Source organism: Sprattus sprattus, assembly GCF_963457725.1.
Source record: "Sprattus sprattus genome assembly, chromosome: 1".
NCBI classification, from domain to species: domain Eukaryota; kingdom Metazoa; phylum Chordata; class Actinopteri; order Clupeiformes; family Clupeidae; genus Sprattus; species Sprattus sprattus.
Window position 1 is genome coordinate 62995926 of NC_137920.1, and position 22500 is coordinate 63018425.

A 22500-nucleotide genomic window follows, 5' to 3' on the forward strand; every position below is an offset into this window, starting at 1 on the left:
CCAGGCAGGCCACCATCTTCCAGACGGGTCACATGACAGCTGGAAGACCCAAATGTGGTACGCAATGGGTACCTTCATGCACACATCCGGCACCGAGTGAGGTGAACTTTCCAGGTGTTATTTTAATATGGTTATTGTGTATTGGGCGTTTTATATATATTGTATTTTGAAAGGGATATATTTATCGGTGTTTAATGACTTGTGATCAGAGGGGTAATGGTTGCTGCTGGGCTGGTGAAAGCTGGGCTGATGAGTCTGATGAGTCTGATTTGGGGTAAGCAACTAAGAGCACCTAAAGACAAGGCACTTGGTTTGCATTTATGTTATCTGAGTTTGAAAATTGACTGTGGGTAAATCATTGTTTTGTGATTTTGGATTGGTTGAAAGTATTTTCTTTTTATTCCATTTTGGAGTTTATTATTTAAGTGTTTTTCTTTTCTTTTTCTTTGCTGGCGGTGCAGCCAATAAAAGAGGGTGCACCGTCATCTGGCACCGTGACTGCTGCCGTTTGCCTGTTTTTCCACCACCACTCATTCATCCTACTCACATACATCAATAAGTGTTTTCTCAGTCTATGGTTTTGTTGTTGCGTGTGTCTGTGTATACCTGCATGTAGATCTGTGTGTGTGTGTGTGTGTGTGTGTGCGTTAGAAAGAGAGAGAGTCTGTGGGGAGTTTTGCATTTGTTCTAGTGTGCCAACCTGACTGGTGTATATCTGTGTCAGTGGTTTGACATTCATAGCCTCTACCCGCACTGAGACTGAGGCGAGTGCTGGTTGGTTTGCATATTCTCTGTCTAGCCATCTCAACGTATAGCACTGGCTAACCTCATGAGTTCATCTCCCATTTGTTTTAAACGGCAGTTATATTTACATTCAATTTGTCTGATGATTCTATGCAAAGCAACTCATCTTCACTAGAGGCAGATATTTTATTGATATTCAAGTTCAGTGAAAATTCAACGGATTGGAAATTTTTATGTATAGCCCTTTCATACACAAAATTGGCCATTCATAGTGTAAATAACATTCTAAAATACAAATGATGACAACAAGTAAATAGGGAGAATAATGAAAGAAACTAATATATATTCAGATACTAAGAAAAGGCATACTGTACATGAGTTAGTTAGATGAGGTGTAAGAATAATGCAATGAAGACCAATATGCTAGCGGCATGCATTGCTAGTGGAGAGTGGGAGCTCTCCATAGACTTCCTTTCATCTCCAGCTCTGATGACTGATGTCTAGCCCTCACTTCTGGTCTTCATGTGATTGCCTTCAGCTCCGATGTCTGATGTCAAGCCCTCACTTCTGGTCTTCATGTGATTGCCTCCAGCTCTGATGTCTGATGTCTAGCCCTCACTTCTGGTCTTCATGTGATTGCCTCCAGCTCTGATGTCTGATGTCAAGCCCTCGCTTGTGGTCTCCATGTGATTGCAGCTGGACATCCCGTTAGCCCAGTCGTGATCCCATTGTGTGTTTGGGCTGGGACTTAATGAAAGGGAAGCCAATGACAACAGGTGCTGGACTCCATTTAATTCCGTTGTCTCCTTTTGCCTTATCGTATAACCCACCCCCCTTTAATGCCTACCCATGCACACACACACACACACACACACACACACACACACACACAGAGTGATCTACAAAGTTATGGACAGAGAGAGAGAATTAAAGGCACCCAGTGCAACTTTATGTAAACATTCAATGAAAAATAAACATTCAATTTCTAGTCTTATTTGCACGTAGTAAGTTTCAATAACTCCATACCATTACATATCGACATTCAAGGAGCAAAGATGAGACGTCGTTGTGTGGTGAGAACTGATAGAAAATCGTAAACAACAACAATCGCCGGTGGGGAGAAGCCATTTTTCCATTGACTGGAACCTGCTTTGTTTATTGTAGGTTACCAAAAAATAAAGAAAATGGCGGCGATTGTTGTTGTTATCGATTTTCTATCAGTTCTCACCACACAACGACGTCTCATCTTTGCTGCTTGAATGTCGGTATGTAATGGTATGGAGTTATTGAAACTTACTACGTGTAAAAAAGACTAGAAATTGAATGTTTATTTTTAAGCCTCGAAAGTTGCACTGGGTGCCTTTAAGTAAAATAGTGATAAAATAGAGGCTCAGGCTGATAAATGAAGAATATAGAAACAGATGCTCACCTTTCTGGAAAGACTATAAATACAGAATACAGAGTTGAATTTTGCTTTCTTGTGTGTCTGTGTGTGTGTGTGTGTGTGTGTGTGTGTGTGTGTGTGTGTGTGTGTGTGTGTGTGAGTGCGTGCGTGTGTGTGTGAGTGGGCGGGAATGTGGGTGTGTATCTGTGTGTTTCTGTGGGTGGGTCTTGGCAGTATGAGTGTCTGTTTGTTTAAATCACGGCCACAGACAGTAATTTGATCTTGTTGATCTTGACCGCCTCAGCCTGTCTCTCGCTCACTCGCTCCCTTACCCTTTCCGGCCCTTTTCATCCTATTCTTCCACGACAGGATCTTTCATCACCCTATCTCTATTTCTCTCTCTCTCTCCCTCCCTGTCTTTCTCTTTCTCTCTCTCCCTCCCTGTCTTTCTCTTTCTATCTCTCCCCGTAGTGTGTTTTTTAACAGTAAAGTCATCTGGAGTCCTTCCTTTCCTTCTCCTCACACTATAACAGTGTGTGTGTATATGTGTGTATATATGTGTGTGTGTGTGTGTGTGGTTCAGTACATCATCCTTGCATCATCCTCATAGAGCTATGACCACATGCAGTTCTCTGTCTCCAGTGCAGCCTGCGCTGTCATCACCAGTCAAATCTAATTGAGTGTGACTTCATGCATGTGGGAGACGTTGGAATAGAAAGAGAGATGACACAAGAAAGGGCTTTGTATTGGTGTGTATTGCTACTACATAGGTTGACCTCTGAATTCATGGCTGGATCAGCATTGAAGCTTCACTGTTTATTAAAAGCATTTTATTTAAAAAAGATCAGCACCCAGTTGAATGAATGAGAAGCTGATGTGGCAGGTTTGTGTGAATACAAAGGTGTTTTGGGTATTTTTGTGAAGATTGTGTGTGCGTGTTAATGCATTTTTGTGTGTGACTGTCCATGGAAGACTGTGTGTCTCCTCAGACCTTAGTGACTGTGGAGGTCATCTGATGAGAAGGATCTGGTGTGCTCAGACAAAGGAGCCCTCTCACTAACACTCAGTAGGCACTGACCTGGGAAAGCTGTTTGTGTGTGCGTGTGTGTGTGTGTTTGTGTGAGTCTTTGTATGTGTGTGTGTCAGTGAACAAGAGCAGATAAAATAGGGATACCACTGGATGTATTCAGCAGAAGCAAAGCAGCAGCAATGCCAAATCATAACTCATCTGAATGTATAAGTTCATCATTCATCCCTCATTTACATATGGGGTGGGTTTGCTGTATTCATCTGTGCGTCCGGTCAGTTGAGGTGCACGGTTGATATGAAAAACTCTCTGAAAGCCTTAGATCAGAGGTTCTTTGATGTGCTCAACTGTGAGTTGTGTAATTGGGTTGTGATGTGTTTATATGTTTGCATATGTGTATTTGTGTAGGTTTGTATACAAATTTGTGTGTGCGTGTGCGTGTGTTTAAATGTGTGAGTATGAAAGTGTGCACATGTGTGTGCACGATTGTGAATGTTGCGTGCGTGTACATCTGTGTGTGTATGGTGAGATAATTGTAGTGCGTGTGTGTGTGTGTGTGTGTGTGTGTGTTTGAATGTGTGAGTATGAAAGTGTGCACATGTGTGTGCACGATTGTGAATGTTGTGTATGCATGTGTGTGCGTGTGTGTACATCTGTGTGTGTATGGTGAGATAAGTGTAGAGATGAGGTCATGGCTACAAGGGCATGTGAGATGCAGTCTTTTCCACAGGAAGGCACAGCCACTTCCTTTCAGCCCCATCAGCAGCCTCCCATCACAAGGTGCTGCATGTTTGCGGCGCTGTTGCCATGGTGATGTCTCGCCACATGTGTCTAGTTCATGGTGTAGTGACGCGTGCAGGCGAGAGATGCCCCACCATGCGGTTGGCCAGAACATGAAGCAGTAACGGGCTGGTGGAGGAACCGTTCCCTGGCTTTGCCTTTGTCTGGTGTTGCTCAACAAAGGGCTTGTTTTCCTTGACACAGCACTTGAGGTTTCCATCTTTGGAGGCTACATCTTTGGAGGCTGTGTGTGTGTGTATGTGTGTGTATGTGTGTGTATGTGTGCATACGTGGGTGTGCATACGTGCATGTGGGTGTGCGCACGTGAGTGTCTGTGTCTGCCATTTAACGCTAACCACACACACACTCACACACACACAGCCTATTGCAGCCCAATGTGTGTAAAAGAGAACTGTATGGCCTTAAGAAAGTCAAAGGAATTGGAGAAGATCCCAGTAAAGAAATCGACCAGCGCTTTACGCAGTGCTTCATACCATACCCTTGAGTCCATGAATCCATATGGTTTGGTGTAAAATTGGAGCTCAAGTACTATGGTGTGTGTGTGCCTCAAGTAATAGCTCACAGGCGCCTGGTCTAAAAGATACTGCAGACTCTGCAACTGCAGAACACTCCATATAGCATAGGGGCGCCAGGAGTGAAGCTCGCCTAGAGCGCCAAATGTGCTTGGGCCGCCCCTGTGTACAGCACACTGTTTTTGGGCATCTGTGGGTGGTCCATCCTGGCAAACTAGAGATGGGACAGACATTTACCACAGGTGTGCACCAGAAATTGCCAGCATCAGTTTGACTGAACAGGTTGCTGTAATATGCGAGAGGGAAAGAACAGGACTGGTAAAATGTACAAGTGCATTTTACATGTAAGCCTTTGCATGTGCTGTAGTTCATACAAGGTGAGAAGTCAGTAGTTGCAAGCCTGTTTCGACTTGCCTGAACTGACATTTCACAGTTTCTTAGTGGAAATTTAAAACACAAACAACAATGTTGTTTTTTAGTGCCTCAAGAAAAGCTACTACACTAAGAGCACTGTACTAAGATTGGCAGTTTTGTTTACCAACAGTTGTGCTGACAAAGACATTCATTCGACACTCTGGAGATTTCGCCTTAAGCTATTCAAATAGCATATGAACTGTTTTTTAGTTCAGTCACCCGGTAAGCAGTTTCAATAGACGGCTTTTTGTAATACATGACCTAGTTCTCTTCACATTTTGGCAGGTATCAACGTGGTAGTTGTTTCCTCTGCACTGACCAACATACTCACCTTTGTGACCTTCTGACCTTCAGCGACCTTGACAGTACTACTCTAATAACCATCCAATCAGAACGAGCAGGTGTCCAACCAATCAGGATAAGGCCTGTCAATAAACCGTCCTGGCAAGAGTGGCACACACGCACGTGCTTACAGAGAGGGATTGCAGAGAACACACAGCATTTGTTTGAGTTGGCTTTCGAGCTTTCAAATCGCTTGCTTGGCTTCTTTTCCCTTTTCCACGTCATGGCATTGCGGTGTCGGATCAGGGGATGTGGCGGCATCAGCCCTCCGATTGAGCCCCGTAAACACGGAGCTGCAGGGAAATGAGTGAAGCTGTAATTACACACAGAGCTTGATGAGTCACGTGAACCTGCCAAGGAGTCTCCAGTAGGAGTGACTGTCCCGACGCGACCCGCTGGAGAAGAGGTCGCTCGTTGTCTGCCCCTGGAGTTATGTTTGTGTGGGCTGAACCACTGGCTGCCAAATAGTAAAGACACCACCATCCCCCCCAAACCACCCCTGCTCTCTACACTGAATAACCACAGATGTGCACATATTTTCACACAAATTCAGTTTATAAATAGTGGGCTTGTGGGACTTCATTTGTATTCCCACCACGGTCTCTCTCTCTTTGCTTTGGTCTCTGTGATCACAGATGTAGTGTGTTCTCACTGTCTGCAAAAACAGTGGCCCTCTGCCTGTCTCTGTGTATAGGCATTCAATGCATATTTGTATCAGGACTCTGTGTGGAACACCAACGAAGCTGCAGCTGTGTATGTAGCGCTTCCCTGTAGCAGTAACTCACTGGTGCCAGAGAAAAAGCCTGTGTGTGTGTGTTTGTGTGTGTGTGTGTGTGTGTGTGTGTGTGTGTGTGTGTGTGTGTGTGTGTGTGTGTGTGTGTGTGTGTGTGTGTGTGTGTGTGTGTGTGTGTGTGTGTGTGTGCGAGTGTGTGTGTGTGTGTGTGTGTGTGTGTGTGTGTGTGTGTGTGCGTGTGTGCCTCTTCCTCTGCGGCCTTCTCCCCCTGATAAATGCGTGCCCAGTGGGTGTGGTTTAACTAAGTTATGAGCATGGGTGTTGGGACTGATAAGCCTTGGGCTATGGAGAGACACAGAGAGAATAGAAGGCTATGTTTGCACATTGCTGAGAGGGGACCTCCGTTTGTTTACCTCAGTACGGGTTGTGATGGTGACGTGTATAGTTCGCTACAGGATCATGTTTCCCTGAGCTTGAGAGTTTCAAAAGCCAGTGAGTACAGACTGACCAGTAACAGAGCGACAGCCTTTGCCCTGATCTAAAAGGAATGATGTCATTGTCCTTTCCTGTGCTTGTAATTCCATCCATACAGTAACTAAAACAGTATGGCGTGCTTGTTGCCGTCTCCTTGGAAACCTGTTGTGCATGCTTTGTTGGGAAACCCTTTGGCCATGTGGCAGTTGAAGCCTGCTGTAACATTTAGTGTTTTACAGTTCATTGCACCAATAGCAATGCTGTGTAAGATGTGCTGAATACAATTGGAACAGCTTTGTGCAAAACACACTGGAGGGTGGCATTCCAGTTAAGTCTTTAGTGTTACTAACCCTATTAGGTGTGTTTTCAATTGCCTCTTTTAGATACGGGCTCCTTGCTCTCTCTCTCTCTCTCTCTCTCTCTCTCTTCTTGCTCTATGTCTCTCTGCTTTTCCTTCAATGTTTACCTCTATGTCTCTCTCTGTTTCCCTTTTTTTATTTGTGGTCCGATACTTTCTAAGCAGGCTTTTCACTTAACTATAAACAGTACATTCATCCTCCTACCCTCTTTAATAATGTCAGCTCCTTTCCTCCTTACAAATTCAAATGCTATCCCAGTATTATGACAGCCTGCTAAGATTGCTGTGCTCATTCGACTGAGTGTGTTTGTCTCTCTGTTTTCAGGTAGACCTGAAGCTGCAATAAGGCTGGTGCTGTTGCAACTTCTCAGTCTTAGAGTGGAGGGTTTCAGAGACGCAGCAGTGTGGTAAGTCCACTTGGATTTAGTTTCTTTGTCTCTGAGCTCTGTGTGTGTGTGCTGGGGGATGTGTCAGTGTTTGTGTGTTCATATACATTCATGTTTGAACGTGTATATCCATTGTACATGTGTGTGTGTGTGTGTGTGTGTGTGTGTGTGTGTGTGTGTGTGTGTGTGTGTGTGTGTGTGTGTGTGTGTGTGTGTGTGTGTGTGTGTGTGTGTGTGTGTGTGTATTTCCTAGGCTGGATGTATCACACAACAGAGCAGTCGTCAGGCCGCAACACATGGGACTCCTTCCCCTCGGCCGGACTAAACCGAGCACCATGGGCACCAGTGACCAATCGACACTGGGCTCGCCCTTCCAGGTAACCAATCACAAGCTCTAGGATTATTCTGGAACAACCAAAAGAGTCAATGTGAGTTTTTACAGTGGTAATAGTAAGAGGGATATTTTCTCTTTTTTGCGCAGATGCAATGGGGGAATATACCAGTCCCATCATCCCTCTCAAAATCACATGACAGGAAGGACCCATTCAAGCAAAGCTCACAATGACCGGTACGTAGATATCTGTGTCAGCATGCTCTTCATTCTATACATGCACAGTAGTATAGCATGGACCTGCAGTTATGTGAATGTCATTGTTGAAGACATAATGGGCCCTATCTTGTACCCAGCGCAATTGACATTGTCACCGACGCATGTATCATTCCTATCTTGCACCCGGTGCATAGCGGGATTTTCCCTCCAGAGGCGCGCGTCGAAATGAACTTGCGCCGACATGGGCGGGGGCGGAACAGAGAAGGTGTTTCTCTGGCGCAAGTGGTATTTTGCAGTTTCAAAACAACGCTGTGCGCCGTTGACCAGAAAAAAGCTGGTCTAATGTCACAGGCGCATTGTCTAGAGTCTGTGGCGGGTATTCAGACGCTATTTTAAGGGTGCGTGTGCTTGCCCGTACAGTATAGGACCTATAGGCTACACGTGACGGTACTTCTGTCGTCTACACGAGAGATTTACACCAATTTTTTGGCAAGCCATATATAATTACAAGGAAAATAAAGTATTTACCACATGAGGAAATCATTGTGATATCCATATCCAAGATATTTAAAAAATAGGCATACATCTAGCGTACACATTGACCCAAATGATTCAGGTTAATTGTAATGGCGGTTCTGATGTCTGCCATCTCCTGGCAGATGAGCTGGGGACAGACGCACACTGTCCCTATCACAGTCTGCAATAAGTTCGGCTATACATTTAGTTAGTCCGACATGCTGGGGAATTCATAAAATTTCCCGTAACACCCGACAGCCAAGAGCGGGCTAAGCAGGCGTTCTGGGGGAAGTATGGGTTCCCTGGCGTCCTTGCCGCTATAGACTGCACCCATATTCACATACGTGCCCCCCCAGTGTTTTACACAACATTGCCATGAATCATGGATGTGTAAATGAGGATAGATTAGAGGACTTTAGAAGACGTGAGGTTGAACTGCATGTGCCGATGGGTGCAATATTATTACCATGCATACATAACCTAGTGATTCAGTGAGGGTGAACCCAAAACATCGGAAAGTATGTTTTTGTGACTTTTATTTCAAATATGTTGCCACCAAAAAACGAATGCTAGTAACTGAAAAAATACAAACGAGAAACGAAAGAATAAACATTTCTCCAAACAAGCATGGGAAAATATTGCTGTGATTGTTTCTGGTAACACACGTTCTGGTGGCCTCACGGTCTTCTTCCAGGTAATTCCGCCATTATAATAACAAGCCGCTATGGAATATGCGCTCCTCGCTCTTAAAGGGAATGTGAGATGACGCTCTGATTGGTTTATTGCATATTACGCCCAAACCACACCTATGACTGAGTAACCTCCTTTGGACCAACCCAAGCAAGTGTGTTTTTTCCGCCGTTATAATAGCAAATGCGCCATAGAGCCGCCCACACAGCTACTTGCGTTTGGCGCTGTCCTACTTGCGTTTCTGATCGTTAAAATAGGGCCCAATTACTTCTACCACACATGTGCCCCGAAGACACAGCAATCATGTTTGTTACTTTAAAATATAAGAGTTGAAGTATAATGAGCAGTCAGTACATAAACAGTGGATATATAAAGATGCTTACAAATCCATGCAGATAGCAGTCTTTATCCCTTAACATACCGCACACTTTCCAGTCATCAATATCACCCAACATGGACAAGATTCATCCTGCCCTTTATCTTTCTCTCTCTCTCTCTCTCTCTCTCTCTCTCTCTCTCTCTCTCTCTTTCTCTCTCTCTCCCTTTCCCTCTCCAGGCCCATTGGAATGGGCGCCTTCGGTGACCGTGTACCCCAGCACCCCCAGAGGGATCAGAGGCCTCCCCAGCCCTGGGAGTCCCGCTACGAGCCCCATGGCCCGCGGAGGAACCCCGAGTGCCCCAGCAGCAGCAGCTATGGCATGGGGCCAGGAGGCCACCTGTCCAGCAGCCACAGCCATCCTCCTCAGCGGGTACACGTCCATTCAGCTCCACTCACAGACACACTCCTCCATTACAGCCATCCTCCTCTGCGGGTACACGTCCATTCAGCTCCACTCACAGACACACTCCTCCATTACAGCCATCCTCCTCCGCGGGTACACGTCCATTCAGCTCCACTCACAGACACACTCCTCCATTACAGCCATCCTCCTCCGCGGGTACACGTCCATTCAGCTCCACTCACAGACACACTCCTCCATTACAGCCATCCTCCTCCACGGGTACACGTCCATTCTGCTCCACTCACAGACACACTCCTCCATTTTTCCATTCACTGCCCTGTCTTCAGTCTTGAGTTGCTCCATCTTAACTATATGTTTGTCTCAAAACTAAACAAATGCTGTTTGTCATTGTCAGCTAGATTACAGAGGGTGCAAGTCATCACATGCATCCTAAAAGTAAATAGTGCTGAGATGTGAAGGATGAGGTGTTCCCAATCGTATTATATTAACCAACGTGTTGAGTATATAGAGAAGACCGTTTATTTACTCAGGCTAAGCATGGAGCCAATAGTTATTTCTCAGTATCTATAGGAACGTGTCTGACTCAACCCTACTTATTTGACACAACAAGCGATTCTGACTAAACTGTTCTATATTTCTCTCCTGCCCACCTTCCTGCCCTCTCTCTCTTTCTCATTTATTTATGGTTGTGCTTTTTCTTGCTTTAACTCTCCCCGTCTCTCTCTCCTTCTGTCTGTGTGTCTTTTTCTCACAACACCCACACTTATTCCCGCTATCTCCAATTCTCTCTATTTTTATCATGCGTCTTTCTCTGCTTCCTGTTCCCTTCTCTTTCTCTTTCTCTCTCTCTTTCTCTCTTTCTGTCTCTCTCTCTCTCTCTCTCTCTTTCTCTCTCGCTTTCTTTTATCCCACCACCTCACAGTATGGCGGCCCACCACCGCTGCAGCAACACCACCCTAAGTTGCGTCCCCCGCCAGCGGAGAGATGGTCCCAGGCTCCCATCCAGTCCCGGGTCTTCCCAGAGAAGGCCGCAGGGGGCTCCCTGAAGCGTCTGGTCCCCTCCCACCCCGAGATGGCAGCGCAGCGCGGCTCCCCACAACACCACTCCCTGCCCCCGCGTGATGACTGCCCCAGGAAGAAGAGCAAGTACACCAACTCTGAGCAGGTCTGATCCCACATCAGTTTCAGTTTAACTAAGCAGGTCTAGTTTTTCCAAAAGATAACCCGGAAGTCAGTTTGGTGCTGGCTGTGGTTGCTGCACTGTGTTGGGAAGATTCATATTCTTGTAACATTATTTCTACTTTGTACACTTTCACATTTTACCAATGCCTAAACTATTACCAATACCAATTTACCAATATCAAATTATTTTGGATTTGTGCCTCCTAAACAAGTCATTGAAAAGGAGCAAAACGCTTTATTAAAACACATACAATATTGTGTGTAATTACATATATACTAAATTTGAGTGTACTGAATCACTCATATTGTACATATTTTACATATTATATATATGACTTAATATCAGTCTTATGCTCGTTTTAAGATTGCATGCAACACATTGTCTGATCAAGAGGTGGCCTCATCCCTATCAATGAGATTAGCTGATTAGTGTCAGGGGTTTACTCAATGTCATGTGGTTGCCCTTAACATGTTCCCCTGACCGCTCTTTGTGAAATATCTCTGGTTGCAGGACAGCTCCCCCCACTGGTCATCTCAGGCATTGCCCAGGGGGGAGAAATGCAAACACTGTGGATGTAGAATAGATGGAATTGTAGAGATAGTTAACACACTAATGTTGTCCAGGAATACAGTGGAAGGGCTTTTTCTCCAGCTAAGTCTGTGATATAGTAGTTATGCCAGCGATGGCTTATCAAGTACTAGATTTGCTTATCTGGCAGTTTGTTTGGTGGGGTGCCTACCCACCTCCTCCACCTCAGTGCTCCTCCCCCTCGCAAATCCGTAAGACTAAAGCATCTGCTAAATACCTAAACCATATTCCACCTGAGCCCCTGCACAAAAAAAATCATCTCTCCACTCTCTTCTCCTCCCTCCGCAGGATTTCCGTCCCAGGATGAAGCATTTTCCGGATCCATCCCAGCCGCCGCCCCGGGCGCGCTCTCACACTTCGCCCACCTGGAGCCCTCCCTTCCGCAGTGGCGCGCTCTGGACGCAGGTCAACAGCAGGAGCTCCCCAGCGGACTACCAGGTGAGAGGTTCACCAATTGTTCAACTTCAGCTGTCAGCATTAGGCCCAGCATAGTGGATAACTACCGGTGTCCGTGTACAGGGTCAATATCAAGTATAAACTGGGTCAACCTAATGTATACGTTCGGGTCAAGTACAGTTTCAGGTTAAGTACAGTCGTTGGTGTTAGGTTCTTCAAAAGTAAGCCTTTCACTTTAGTTATGGATCTTCAGATGCTGTTGAATGGTTTCTTTTGAATTACATGTTGATATGATCAGATATGACAAGGTTGCTATCATTTCAGTGTCCTGTATTTGTGCTAATTAATGTTTGCTTTGTCTCCACTTGTCGTCCCATATCAGGAACCCAGTAAATCAGACATGAATGGCCATGCCCATAGAGGCCACCCATACACCATGGACCCCCCACCCACCCTCTGTGCCCCAGCCCAAGGCTTCCAGTCCAGCAAGCACCCCTCCCAGGGTTACCCCCACCGGCCACAGCGCCACCATCAACACCACCATCACCACCCACCCTCCTCCAGCCAGCACGGCCACAGCCGTCCCCCACATCGAGGACCCAAAGGGGCCTGTGATCATCGCCAGGGCCCCTCCTCACCAGCAGACTCCACCAGCGTGCCTTACAGTCACATCCCCCAGCAGCAGCATCACCACCACCACCACCTCCATCAATCCCAGCCCCCACCCCCACACAACCCACCTCGGAGGCCCTCGGGCGACCTCAGTAGTCCCCACACTGGAGCCCCACAGCAGAGGCAGAAGCAGCAGCAGCACGGATGCACACCCCCACGAGAGGACGGGAGAGCACAGGCACGGCACGGCAAGCACACCCAGGTGAGGGTCAGACCAGTGTGTGTGCTCGCAGACATACTACATACACAGACACACACACACACACACATACAGACACACCTACAGGCACACATACAAACAAACACACACACGCACCTGGGGAGTGCACCTCTTAATCAAGTTAATTCAATTAAATTTAATTCCAGTCAGTTCATGTCTGTTGTTTAATCATGGAATTCCCAAATGATTTATGCCATCTCTCTAATTGTTTAAGCTATCAGGCCCTCATTGCAGCTAATATGTGTACATGAGGCCGTCAGCTATAACTATTGTTTCCTTTGCAGTATTTCATTATCATGCATGATCATCTTCATTTTCATGATCATTTTCAATATTTTACACACACACACACAGACGGACAGATGCACAGAGAATACAAAATGCCTCTCAGTGTGGTGTGTCACATACGTAGGTAATTCACACTGCAAACTGTCACCTCCCTGTCTCTAAATGATCAAGCTGAGAGATTGCATTATCACTAGTCTCATTAGCCTCCAAAATAATAGAAAGTGTCAGATGACAGCTTGCTAGCAGTCAGTAGCAGTAACAAACCTGTTCCTGCTGTGCCTAGTTCTAATTTGAGGAGACGATGAAGAATGAATGTTTCCAAAAGTAATCCATACTTGCTCTTTAGCTCAGGACTAATGTGTCTTTCAACGTGTCTTTTTCAAGGTATAAAGTGTGATGGTGAACCTCTTGTGTCTTGTTGTTATTTTCATGTGCAGGAGCATGGCAGCCATGGTTCGGAGCGGGATCAGCAGCAGCACGGGAGAGCTCCCATCACCCCCAGGCAAAGCACCACCACCACCACCACCGCCTCCCCCAAACCCCATCACCCGCCCTCCAGCTCAGAGGCCACGTGCAAGGGTGAAGATAGCCAGAGAGGCCCCAGGCCGAAATCTCCCATGACGCCTAGAAGAAACAGCGCAAGATCACCATCACCATTGTCATCACCACCATCACCAGTGTCAGAGCAGCTTCATGAGAGCCCAGACTCTGCTCCTCCCTCACCAGCGATGAAGGACTCAGACCCTACCTCCCACTGCCCCTACACACTCGCTGAATTCAACCCCAGGGGTGAGAGGTCAAAAACCCAGGTAACCCTAAGTTCTACTCACCAGAGTGGCTCTTGTGGTGAACAGAGTCCTGGAGACGTAGGCGCCGTGCCGGAAACAGAGGCGGGCAAACACAGCCGAATAGAGAAGAGGCACAGAGAAGAGAGACATCGGAAGAGGAGGAGAGAGAGAAAGGCTCGCGAAGGGGGGAAAGAGACAGCGGAGAGGAAGTTAGAAGAGAGGAAAAAGAGAAAGGCGAGAGAGGAAAAACGAGGCGAGAAGAATTTGTCCAGAAAGGGAGAGGAGGGGAAACTGAGGAGGCTAAAGAGAAAGAGCAGTAAAGAGGAGAGCAGGAAGGAGAAGAAGAGCTCATGGAAAGACAGACTGGAGCAAGTGAAGAAAGAACCCTCAGAGTCTCCACGGAAACTTTGTGCAGAATCCACAGTGACAGCCAAGCCCAGACCCGCCGCAGTCAACCAGCAGGCGTTGCCCAGTCAGCCATCAGCCAATCATATGTCGACTGAGAATCATGGGAAACCCAAGCAAAAAGAGAGGGGCAGTAGGGGCGGGGTCACCAGCCAACACCAGCCAATCACTGCAAGTACCTCAGGACTTACCCTCCCCCACAGAGCACCACCAGCCAATCACAGCAGCCGTTTGCCACCACACTCATCCAAAGACACCACCCGTAAAAGGGTCGCAGAGAGACCACACCTCCCTGTGAAGGACTCCTCCCAAACCAGCAGCGGCAGCAAAGCCCATAAGCCCACCAGCACTGAGAACAGCTCAGAAGGGCGCACACACCGCCCTCCCTCCATGTCAGACCCACCCAGCAGCAGAGAGGAGAAGGCACCTCCCCGCCCAGAGGCCCCAGAGCTGCAACCTGCCTTGGGTGCTTGTAGCGACGACGACGACGACCTGGGCAACGAGCCTCCGGGCAGCCCCCCCGTCCTCAGCCTCCAGGGCTCCCCCGTGTCCGTGCTGAGCGACGATGACGAGGACGCGATGGAGGAGGAGAAGATCATCATGCGCCGGCCGGTGCTGCAGCCCAGCCCAACATCAAGCCCCCTCTGTCCGTCGCCCTGTGATGACGTCATCCCAGTGAACACGAGGGCCGAGTCAGGCACCGACCTCCGCCACAGTGACCTGGCCAAGCTGTATGGTGTCACGGACCCTCCCAAGGAGATGGAGGAAGACGATGCCGAGGAAGAGGAAGCAGAGCAGAAGGACAATAGTGGTGGGGATGCGTCGAGTTCTCAGCCTCCGCGACGTCCACACCTGCACCAGACAGGCATAGGAGACATGTTCAAATCACTCGCTTCCATCTTGGGTAACCATAGGTATACGTACAGAGGAGGCCCCTTTGGGCGTCCACCCCCCAGTGCTCTCGTTGGGGTGAAGTACTCCTCTTCGCTGTCTTTGGGCTCTGAAATACACTGCCAGGAACAACAGACTGCATCCACGACGCTCTCCAACCAGTCTACCTCAGACCAGACACCTCAACCCCAACTGCAGTCAGAGCCGACGTCGGATGAAGAGAGAGACTCAAAGAGACATTTGATGGAGGGAAGACCAGATCTTTCTGAAAGCAAGCTGAAGATGGATCGCGACCAGGTGGACAATCCAGATTCGGAGAAAGAGTCCTTGCAGCTTTCTCCTGAAAAGGCCTCAAAGGGGAGTGTAAAGAAGCCTTCAAAACAGAGCAAGCTGAACCACAACTGTGATGATCGGGTGGGCCAACATGCCACCTCCGCTGTGACTAGCAGCAAGGCCAAGCAAGAGGTGGAGAGGAAAGAGAGGAAAAAGGAGAAAAAAGCGGAGGACACAAACGAACAGATCAAGAAAGGGCGAGATGGACTGAAGGGCCAGAAGAGAGATGAGAAAGAGCGAGAGAGTAGCCTGAAAAGGAAGCGAGGGACCAGAAAGGTGGATCAGCAGAAGGAGACTAAGAAACCAAGAGAGAGGAGTGAAGGAGAGAATAAAACGTCTATTTCCACTTGCCCTTCCTTGTCGAAGTCTGCCCCTGTTTTGCACTCCAAACAGTCAAAGGAGAACAAGACTAACTCAAAAGTTCCTCAGGGCACCAACCACCAGAGCAAAGGAGAGAAGGTCCGGAAGGTCCATGAGAAGATTCAAGCAGTTACTAGCGATAAAACAGAACCACATCCCATTGAAAAGAAAAGCGAAAAGCTAGAGAAAGTGGAGGCCAAAACATCCACCACAGTCTGCAACTCTATCACCACAACAGCCAAAGCAGCAACAGCTGCCATCATCAGTGCAGTGTCATCATCAGTGTCATCACCGTCATCACCATCATCACCATCATCACCATCATCATCATCATCATCGACAATATCAGTAACTACATCAACAACAGCGGCTGCCACTACAATCACAAACAACTCCACTTCCACCTCTTCTTCCACCGCTCCGCCCCAAATCCGCTTTCCTGTTGGCCTGGGGAGGGCGGACTTCCTCAAGCTGCAGGCCCTGTCCATCGCGCCGTTGAAGGAGCTGAAGATTCGCCTGATCAAGGTGGAGAGCGGAGAGCGGAGCACCTTCATCGCCTCCGAGCTGGAGAAGAAGAGGATCCCGCTGTCAGATATCAGTATTAAGAACACGGCTGAGGAGGTCATCAAAGCCTGCAAGTGAGTGGAATTAGAGGAAGGGGAGAGCGGGAAGGGAAAAGCAAGGGGGAGAGGTAGAGGAGGGTGAGATGAGAAAATGGGAGTGCATTAAACTGAACCAAAGTATCGGGGAATTATGTGCATAAAGGCTCTGTCTCGGGTGAGCTAGTGTCAATTTTAATCGTGATCATGATGAACACAGGCATTCCGTGGCGCTGTGTTTACGAACATCGCTCATTCAAGGCCAGACCATGTACCTCAGCAAATGTCAACATCAAGGTCTCAAAAGGTCATTGATTGTTTCTGTCTCTGTTTTTTGTGCCCCACAGGAGTACGTGTGTGAAGGGGAAGTTCCGTGAGTCCTATCTGCTCCCTGCCTTCTCAGTGAAGCCTGTCCTCTCCTCGGAAACCCCCATTCCTCGGGCAAAGCTCAACCCCCCCACACCAAGCATTTATGTAAGCCTCCCTTACCACCATAACCACCAGATCCCACATAGATGGACTAATCAGTCAGTCACTTGTGGTGACAGAAATGGCTGAATATGCTGGAGATCCACCTTTGCATTACACTGCATTACATTACATATCAGAAAAGAGAGAACTGTAAGATATGTCATTCAGAAGTCATTCATACTTAAAAAAAAAAAAAACGGTTTTGTCCACAAACATGTTGAGCTGAAACGGTGCACACCTGTTATAACGTTATACTCCTACTTGGTAAAGTGAAATACCCTTAGAAGTGAACTGCAGGTGATAGTTGTAGTTGTAGTGTAGTTTCAGACCTCCTGTTTTAATTCAGCTTTGTTTTGAATCTCTGTGTTTACGCCTGAGGGGGTGATCGTGTTGAGCCCTTAGTCGGGAGCTGTTTATCTGTCTCATTTGGTCCCCATGGCTGCGGTGTGGTGGCTCAGCTGGTACTGGTGGGAGTGCTTGTGAGTGCTTCTGATGAAAGGAATCGCTGACAGCATGCTGTGCCCTGTCTTTGTGTGTGTTTGTGTGTGTGTGTGTGTGTGTGTGTGTGTGTGTGTGTGTGTGTGTGTGTGTGTGTGTGTGTGTGTGTGTGCACTGTATTCTACTCAGCTGGAGAGTAAGAGGGACGCCTTCTCCCCCGTGCTCCTGCAGTTCTGCTGCGACCCCAAAAACCCTGTCACTGTCATCAGAGGCCTGGCAGGTTCTCTACGCCTCAGTGAGTCATCTCTCTTTCTCTCTCACACACACACACACACACACACATACCGGTGGATCACATACATTGAAACATGAACCTGCCCAAAGGCATACCTTAAGATAGCAGCACCAGCAGCACAGGTGAGCTGTATAGCCCGTAGGACCCCGGCTCAGGTGGACGTTCATAAGGGAGCACTCCTTCCCTGTAACTTTTCTTTTTTTTTCTTTTCTTTTGTCATTTCCCCCGTGTACTTGTTGTTGTTCTCATCACCCTTCCTCCCTTCTTCCCCTGCCCTTCCTCCCTTCTTTCCCCTCCCTTCCTCCCTTCTTCCTCCTTCCTTCCTCCCTTCCTCCCTTCTTCCCCCTCCCTTCCTCTTTCCTACCTTCTTCCCCCTCCCTTCCTCCCTTCTTCCCCCACCCTCCTGCAGACCTGGGGCTGTTCTCCACTAAGTCCCTGGTGGAGGCGAATTCTGAGCATTCGGTGGAGGTGCGCACGCAGGTGCAGCAGCCTGCCGATGAGAACTGGAACCCCAGCGGCTCCGCTCAGACCTGGCCCTGTGAGAGCAGCCGCTCCCACACCACCATCGCCAAGTACGCCCAGTATCAGGCCTCCAGCTTCCAGGAGAGCCTGCAGGTGAGGACACACACACACTCACACAATCACACACCCAAACACTCACACACACACACACACACACACACACCACTCTAGCCAAGTATGCGCACTATCAGGCCTTCACCTTCCAGGAGAACCTGCTGGAAAAGACACACACACACACACACACACACACACACACACATCGCCAAGTACGCCCAGTACCATGTATACAAACACACACATCTTAAAACGTACCTAGAACACAGACCCTACAGGTGAATACACAGACATCCATACTCACATACACACATGGGAGAAAGGGCCCATTACCAGATTGACAGCCTGATAGGGTGCCACAGACATAAACATTGCCTATGTGAGGTTCTACACATCTCTAATCTGCATGGCAAACAAATGTTGGTGAAGTCCAGTCAAAATGTATGCACACACGTAAACAATCAAACCCACATTAAAAATAAGCAGGAAATGAGTGTAGTGTCATTTGTGTAGTGTAGTCTTCAAGTAGAACAAGCTTTCATGTCTGTGCCCAACCACAAAGTAAGATAAAAATATTCAACGCTCAATTTGCCTCTCACACACACAAACACAGTGCCAATATCTGTTGCACTTCACAGGAGGAGAAGGACAGTGAGGATGAGGATGAAGAAAAGAAGCCTTCTTCCTCCGGCTCTGCATCCATCCCAGCCCCCGGGGTCACTAATGCCAGGTGAGGACCTGTGTGCCCAGTGATTACATGCACACTAGGAAAATACTGCAGTATAGCAATGTTGGCCCACACATCTTCTGCTAATACTGAGTTTGCTACTTTGGAATTTAATACAAAATGAAATAAAAAACACCTGTATTTTTTCAGCTCTGATCAGAAACCAACTGGAAAGATCATCAAATTTGGCACCAACATTGACCTCTCGGACCCTAAGAGGTAAGGCTGGTTATAGGAATGCTGACCTGTGTGTTAGTGTAGTAGGGGTTATAACCAAGAAGTATGTTGAATCAGAATGGCGAAACATTTGATATGTCACACTTTCAAGACACATTTTTGGGTATGTGTAAATATTGTGTAAATACAGTGCCTGTAAGTATAGGTACACTATATAAGTACACTATTCTTCTGTCATATTCTTCAAGGTTTATTGAAATACTCACTTTGCTGTATCCAGTATAACCAAATCCACTGTTAAACTTCAGCTATGTCCTGAAACTAAGGCATGTTTTTCTAAGCATTTAACAGGCTCAGAATATGTATGAAAAACATGCTCTGTGCTTGTAGCATTCCAGTGTGGGTATTGAGGTCTTTATTCTGTATCTGTTTTAAGACCTCTTGTCTCTTCCCCCCATCTTTGTTATTCTACTTTTCTCCCTGCTACAACTCTTGAATTTCCAGGGTAGACCAGAAACAGACTGGCTTCCAGTCTGAAGTCGGTTCTACTGACTGATGGTCTTCTTCGTATTTAGCAAGAACTCTTTCTTTGCCTCTGTCGCCGTACATATTGTCCGACATTTTCCGAAGTCAACACTGGGAAATTATGTGCAATACAAACACAAACATGAAGCTAGAGCTGCAAAAGTTCTATCCTTTATACATAAAAAGTAAATGAGAAAGTATTTTAGAAATCAGCAGCATTGCTTTAAAAAAAATATCTGTCTATTTAATGCCAAAAATATTGAAGTTAGGATGTTCCGTAGATTTCCCCCTGATGCTCTGACTAATACAAGAGGGATAACCTGAGCCATATCGCCCCACCACAGTATTATATTGGGATGGTGAGAGCTGTTAGTGATTCATGTGTGGGTGACCCTTAGGTGGAAGCCCCAGCTCCAGGAGCTGCTGAAGCTGCCGGCCTTCATGCGAGTGAGCTCCTCCGGCAACATGCTGAGCCACGTGGGCCACACCATCCTGGGCATGAACACTGTGCAGCTCTACATGAAGGTGCCCGGCAGCCGCACGCCAGGTCAGTGTGTGTGTGTGTGTGTGTGTGTGTGTGTGTGTGTGTGTGTGTGTGTGTGTGTGTGTGTGTGTGTGTGTGTGTGTCTCTGTGTGTGTGTGTGTGCGATCACAATGATTGAAATTGGTTGCTCTTACACGCTTACATGGACACCTGCTATGCGTCAAAACTGTTAAAATACCAACCCTTAAGTACTGTTTTAACCAACTATGTACATGAGTAGCCAGTCATTGCCTTGATCTTTGGTAGCTTAGGTCATGTGCATAGAATGTGTGTGTGAGGCCTGCAAATCTGTGGTCTCTCTAAGAAAAGGGCCAAACACTGCAAAGTACTGCTCTACATCAGCAGTAATCGGTAGCCTCTACATCTGGATGCGCAGGTGTGAGTGTGAGTGTGAGTGTGAGTGTGAGTGTGAGTGTGTGTGTGTGAGTGTGTGTGTGAGAGAGAGAGAGAGACTTACTTGCATATTACAGATAGTGAGGGAGGGAGAGCTGTGTGTTTACGTCTGTGTTCATGTGTGAAAGAGGTAAAAGCTAGCTGAACTGTAGCTGTGTGAGTAAAGGTGCAGTTGTGTCTCAGGTCACCAGGAGAACAACAACTTCTGCTCTGTGAACATCAACATCGGCCCTGGAGACTGCGAGTGGTTTGCTGTCCATGAACACTACTGGGCGGCCATCAATGACTTCTGTGAGAAGTAAGAGCCTACTGATAGCAGCTTCCTCATTACATCATTAATCAGTACATCGTAACATTATTCATCTCCCTGGAGGCAACACTACTTCTGACAATCCATGTGACAATCCAAGCCAAGCCAAATCATTTCTTCCATTTTGAACATGTCTGAACAAGGTTTCTCTGTAAGAAATGTCATTACAGGAACCTTGTTCCATTGTAGTAATACTATTAAGTACTATTATCAACACGTGACAGCGCATTGATACTCTATACTTACATGAACCAATAATGTAATCCTTACTGTGACTGTAGTATATGTAAGTAAGTGATATAACTGGATATGTCTGTTGATATGTGCCATTAGGACTGAAGCCCATGATCACTCCCCCATTCTGACATGGTGTTCTGTGACCTCTGTCCTCTGACCTCTGTCCACTGACCTCTGTCCCCCCTCAGGCATGGCGTGGATTACCTGACCGGCTCCTGGTGGCCAGTGTTGGAGGATCTGTACCGGTCCAACATCCCAGTGTACCGCTTCATCCAGCGGCCGGGCGACCTGGTGTGGATCAACGCTGGGACTGTGCACTGGGTCCAGGCCGTGGGCTGGTGCAACAACATCGCCTGGAACGTCGGCCCTCTAAACTGTGAGTGAAAGCATTCGTGAGATGGAGTTATAGATGAATGTGTGTGTGCGTGTAGGTTTGTTTGTGTGTGTGTCTGTGTGCATGTGTGTGTGTGTATGTGTGTGTGCATGTGAGTGAGTGAGTGTGTGTGGGTGTGTTTGTATGGGCAGGCGCAGTGGGTATTATGATGTTCTGTCAGCCTTCTTATCTCGGCATCATAATCTCGATAAGAAGACTTTCATGTCAATCACTTCCTCTATTCCCTCCTGTGCAGTAATTACTGGGGAGGTTACACAAGCGGCACACGCAGACTGGCCATAAATGAGATTTACTCTCTCCAGCCACAACACTGAAACATCAGTAGTCCCTTCAGCTGGGTGTTGATATGAAGAGGGTTTCTTTTTGTTTATTTCCCTTCAAAACCAAATGGTACATCATCATGACAAAGGAGGCTTAGCTAGCAATTATATATAATTGTTCAAAAATTGTCATAAAGACACTTGCTTGCATATTTAGTGAGGTTTAACTCAAGATAGACCAAAATCAAATGTTTACAAAAAACGTTACTAACATGCATGTCAGGCCAGTCAAGTCTGAGCAGGACTTTAACAAGTGGAAAGTTTTTGTTTTAATTTACAGCAAAAATAACCACTTCATACCTTTTAAAAAGCCATTACAAAATCTCTACCATCTCTCTTTCTACTCTCTACCTTTCAACCCACTGGTACCTTAGAAAGCAGGTCAGAGCTGCTTGGTAATAAATGTCAGTCCCCAAACTCTCAAAAAGAGTGTTTTTTGCAACAAAGCCCTTAGCAAGACCTAGTTAATCCTGCTGCTCTAATGCCTGCCGTCCAGTGCAGAGATTATGGCTTGGGAAATGGATGCCGTCCAGCGACCTCTAACTCTCTCCTCTCCCCTCCCCTGGTCTCATTTACTCCCAGCCTACCAATACCAGCTGGCTCTGGAGCGATTAGAGTGGAACGAGGTCAAAAAGGTCAAGTCCATTGTTCCCATGATCAATGTCTCCTGGAATGTGGCCCGCACCATCAAGATAA

General features: G+C 47.1%; 1 protein-coding gene across 6 annotated transcripts in view; it reads left to right on the forward strand.

Moving 5' to 3' along the window:
• kdm6bb (lysine (K)-specific demethylase 6B, b) overlaps positions 1-22500 on the forward strand; it is a 32049-nt gene that overhangs the window by 5890 nt on the left and 3659 nt on the right. For 3 of the 6 annotated variants that reach the window (XM_080848176.1, XM_080848177.1, XM_080848175.1), the window contains exons 3-19: positions 7115-7196; positions 7429-7552; positions 7657-7743; positions 9488-9680; positions 10597-10839; positions 11734-11883; positions 12224-12715; positions 13459-16436; positions 16745-16871; positions 17496-17601; positions 18011-18216; positions 18816-18907; positions 19055-19123; positions 20005-20153; positions 20727-20841; positions 21279-21466; positions 22387-22500. The exon at positions 22387-22500 is cut by the window's right edge and continues 28 nt beyond it. In XM_080848176.1, the coding sequence (XP_080704302.1) occupies positions 7434-7552; positions 7657-7743; positions 9488-9680; positions 10597-10839; positions 11734-11883; positions 12224-12715; positions 13459-16436; positions 16745-16871; positions 17496-17601; positions 18011-18216; positions 18816-18907; positions 19055-19123; positions 20005-20153; positions 20727-20841; positions 21279-21466; positions 22387-22500 (5428 nt within the window). In that variant the 5' untranslated portion in view covers positions 7115-7196; positions 7429-7433. Of the gene's footprint in view, positions 1-1468; positions 1521-6310; positions 6450-7114; positions 7197-7428; positions 7553-7656; positions 7744-9487; positions 9681-10596; positions 10840-11733; positions 11884-12223; positions 12716-13458; positions 16437-16744; positions 16872-17495; positions 17602-18010; positions 18217-18815; positions 18908-19054; positions 20154-20726; positions 20842-21278; positions 21467-22386 lie in introns of those variants that run through there. The other 3 variants (XM_080848179.1, XM_080848178.1, XM_080848180.1) reach the window with 3 other exon arrangements.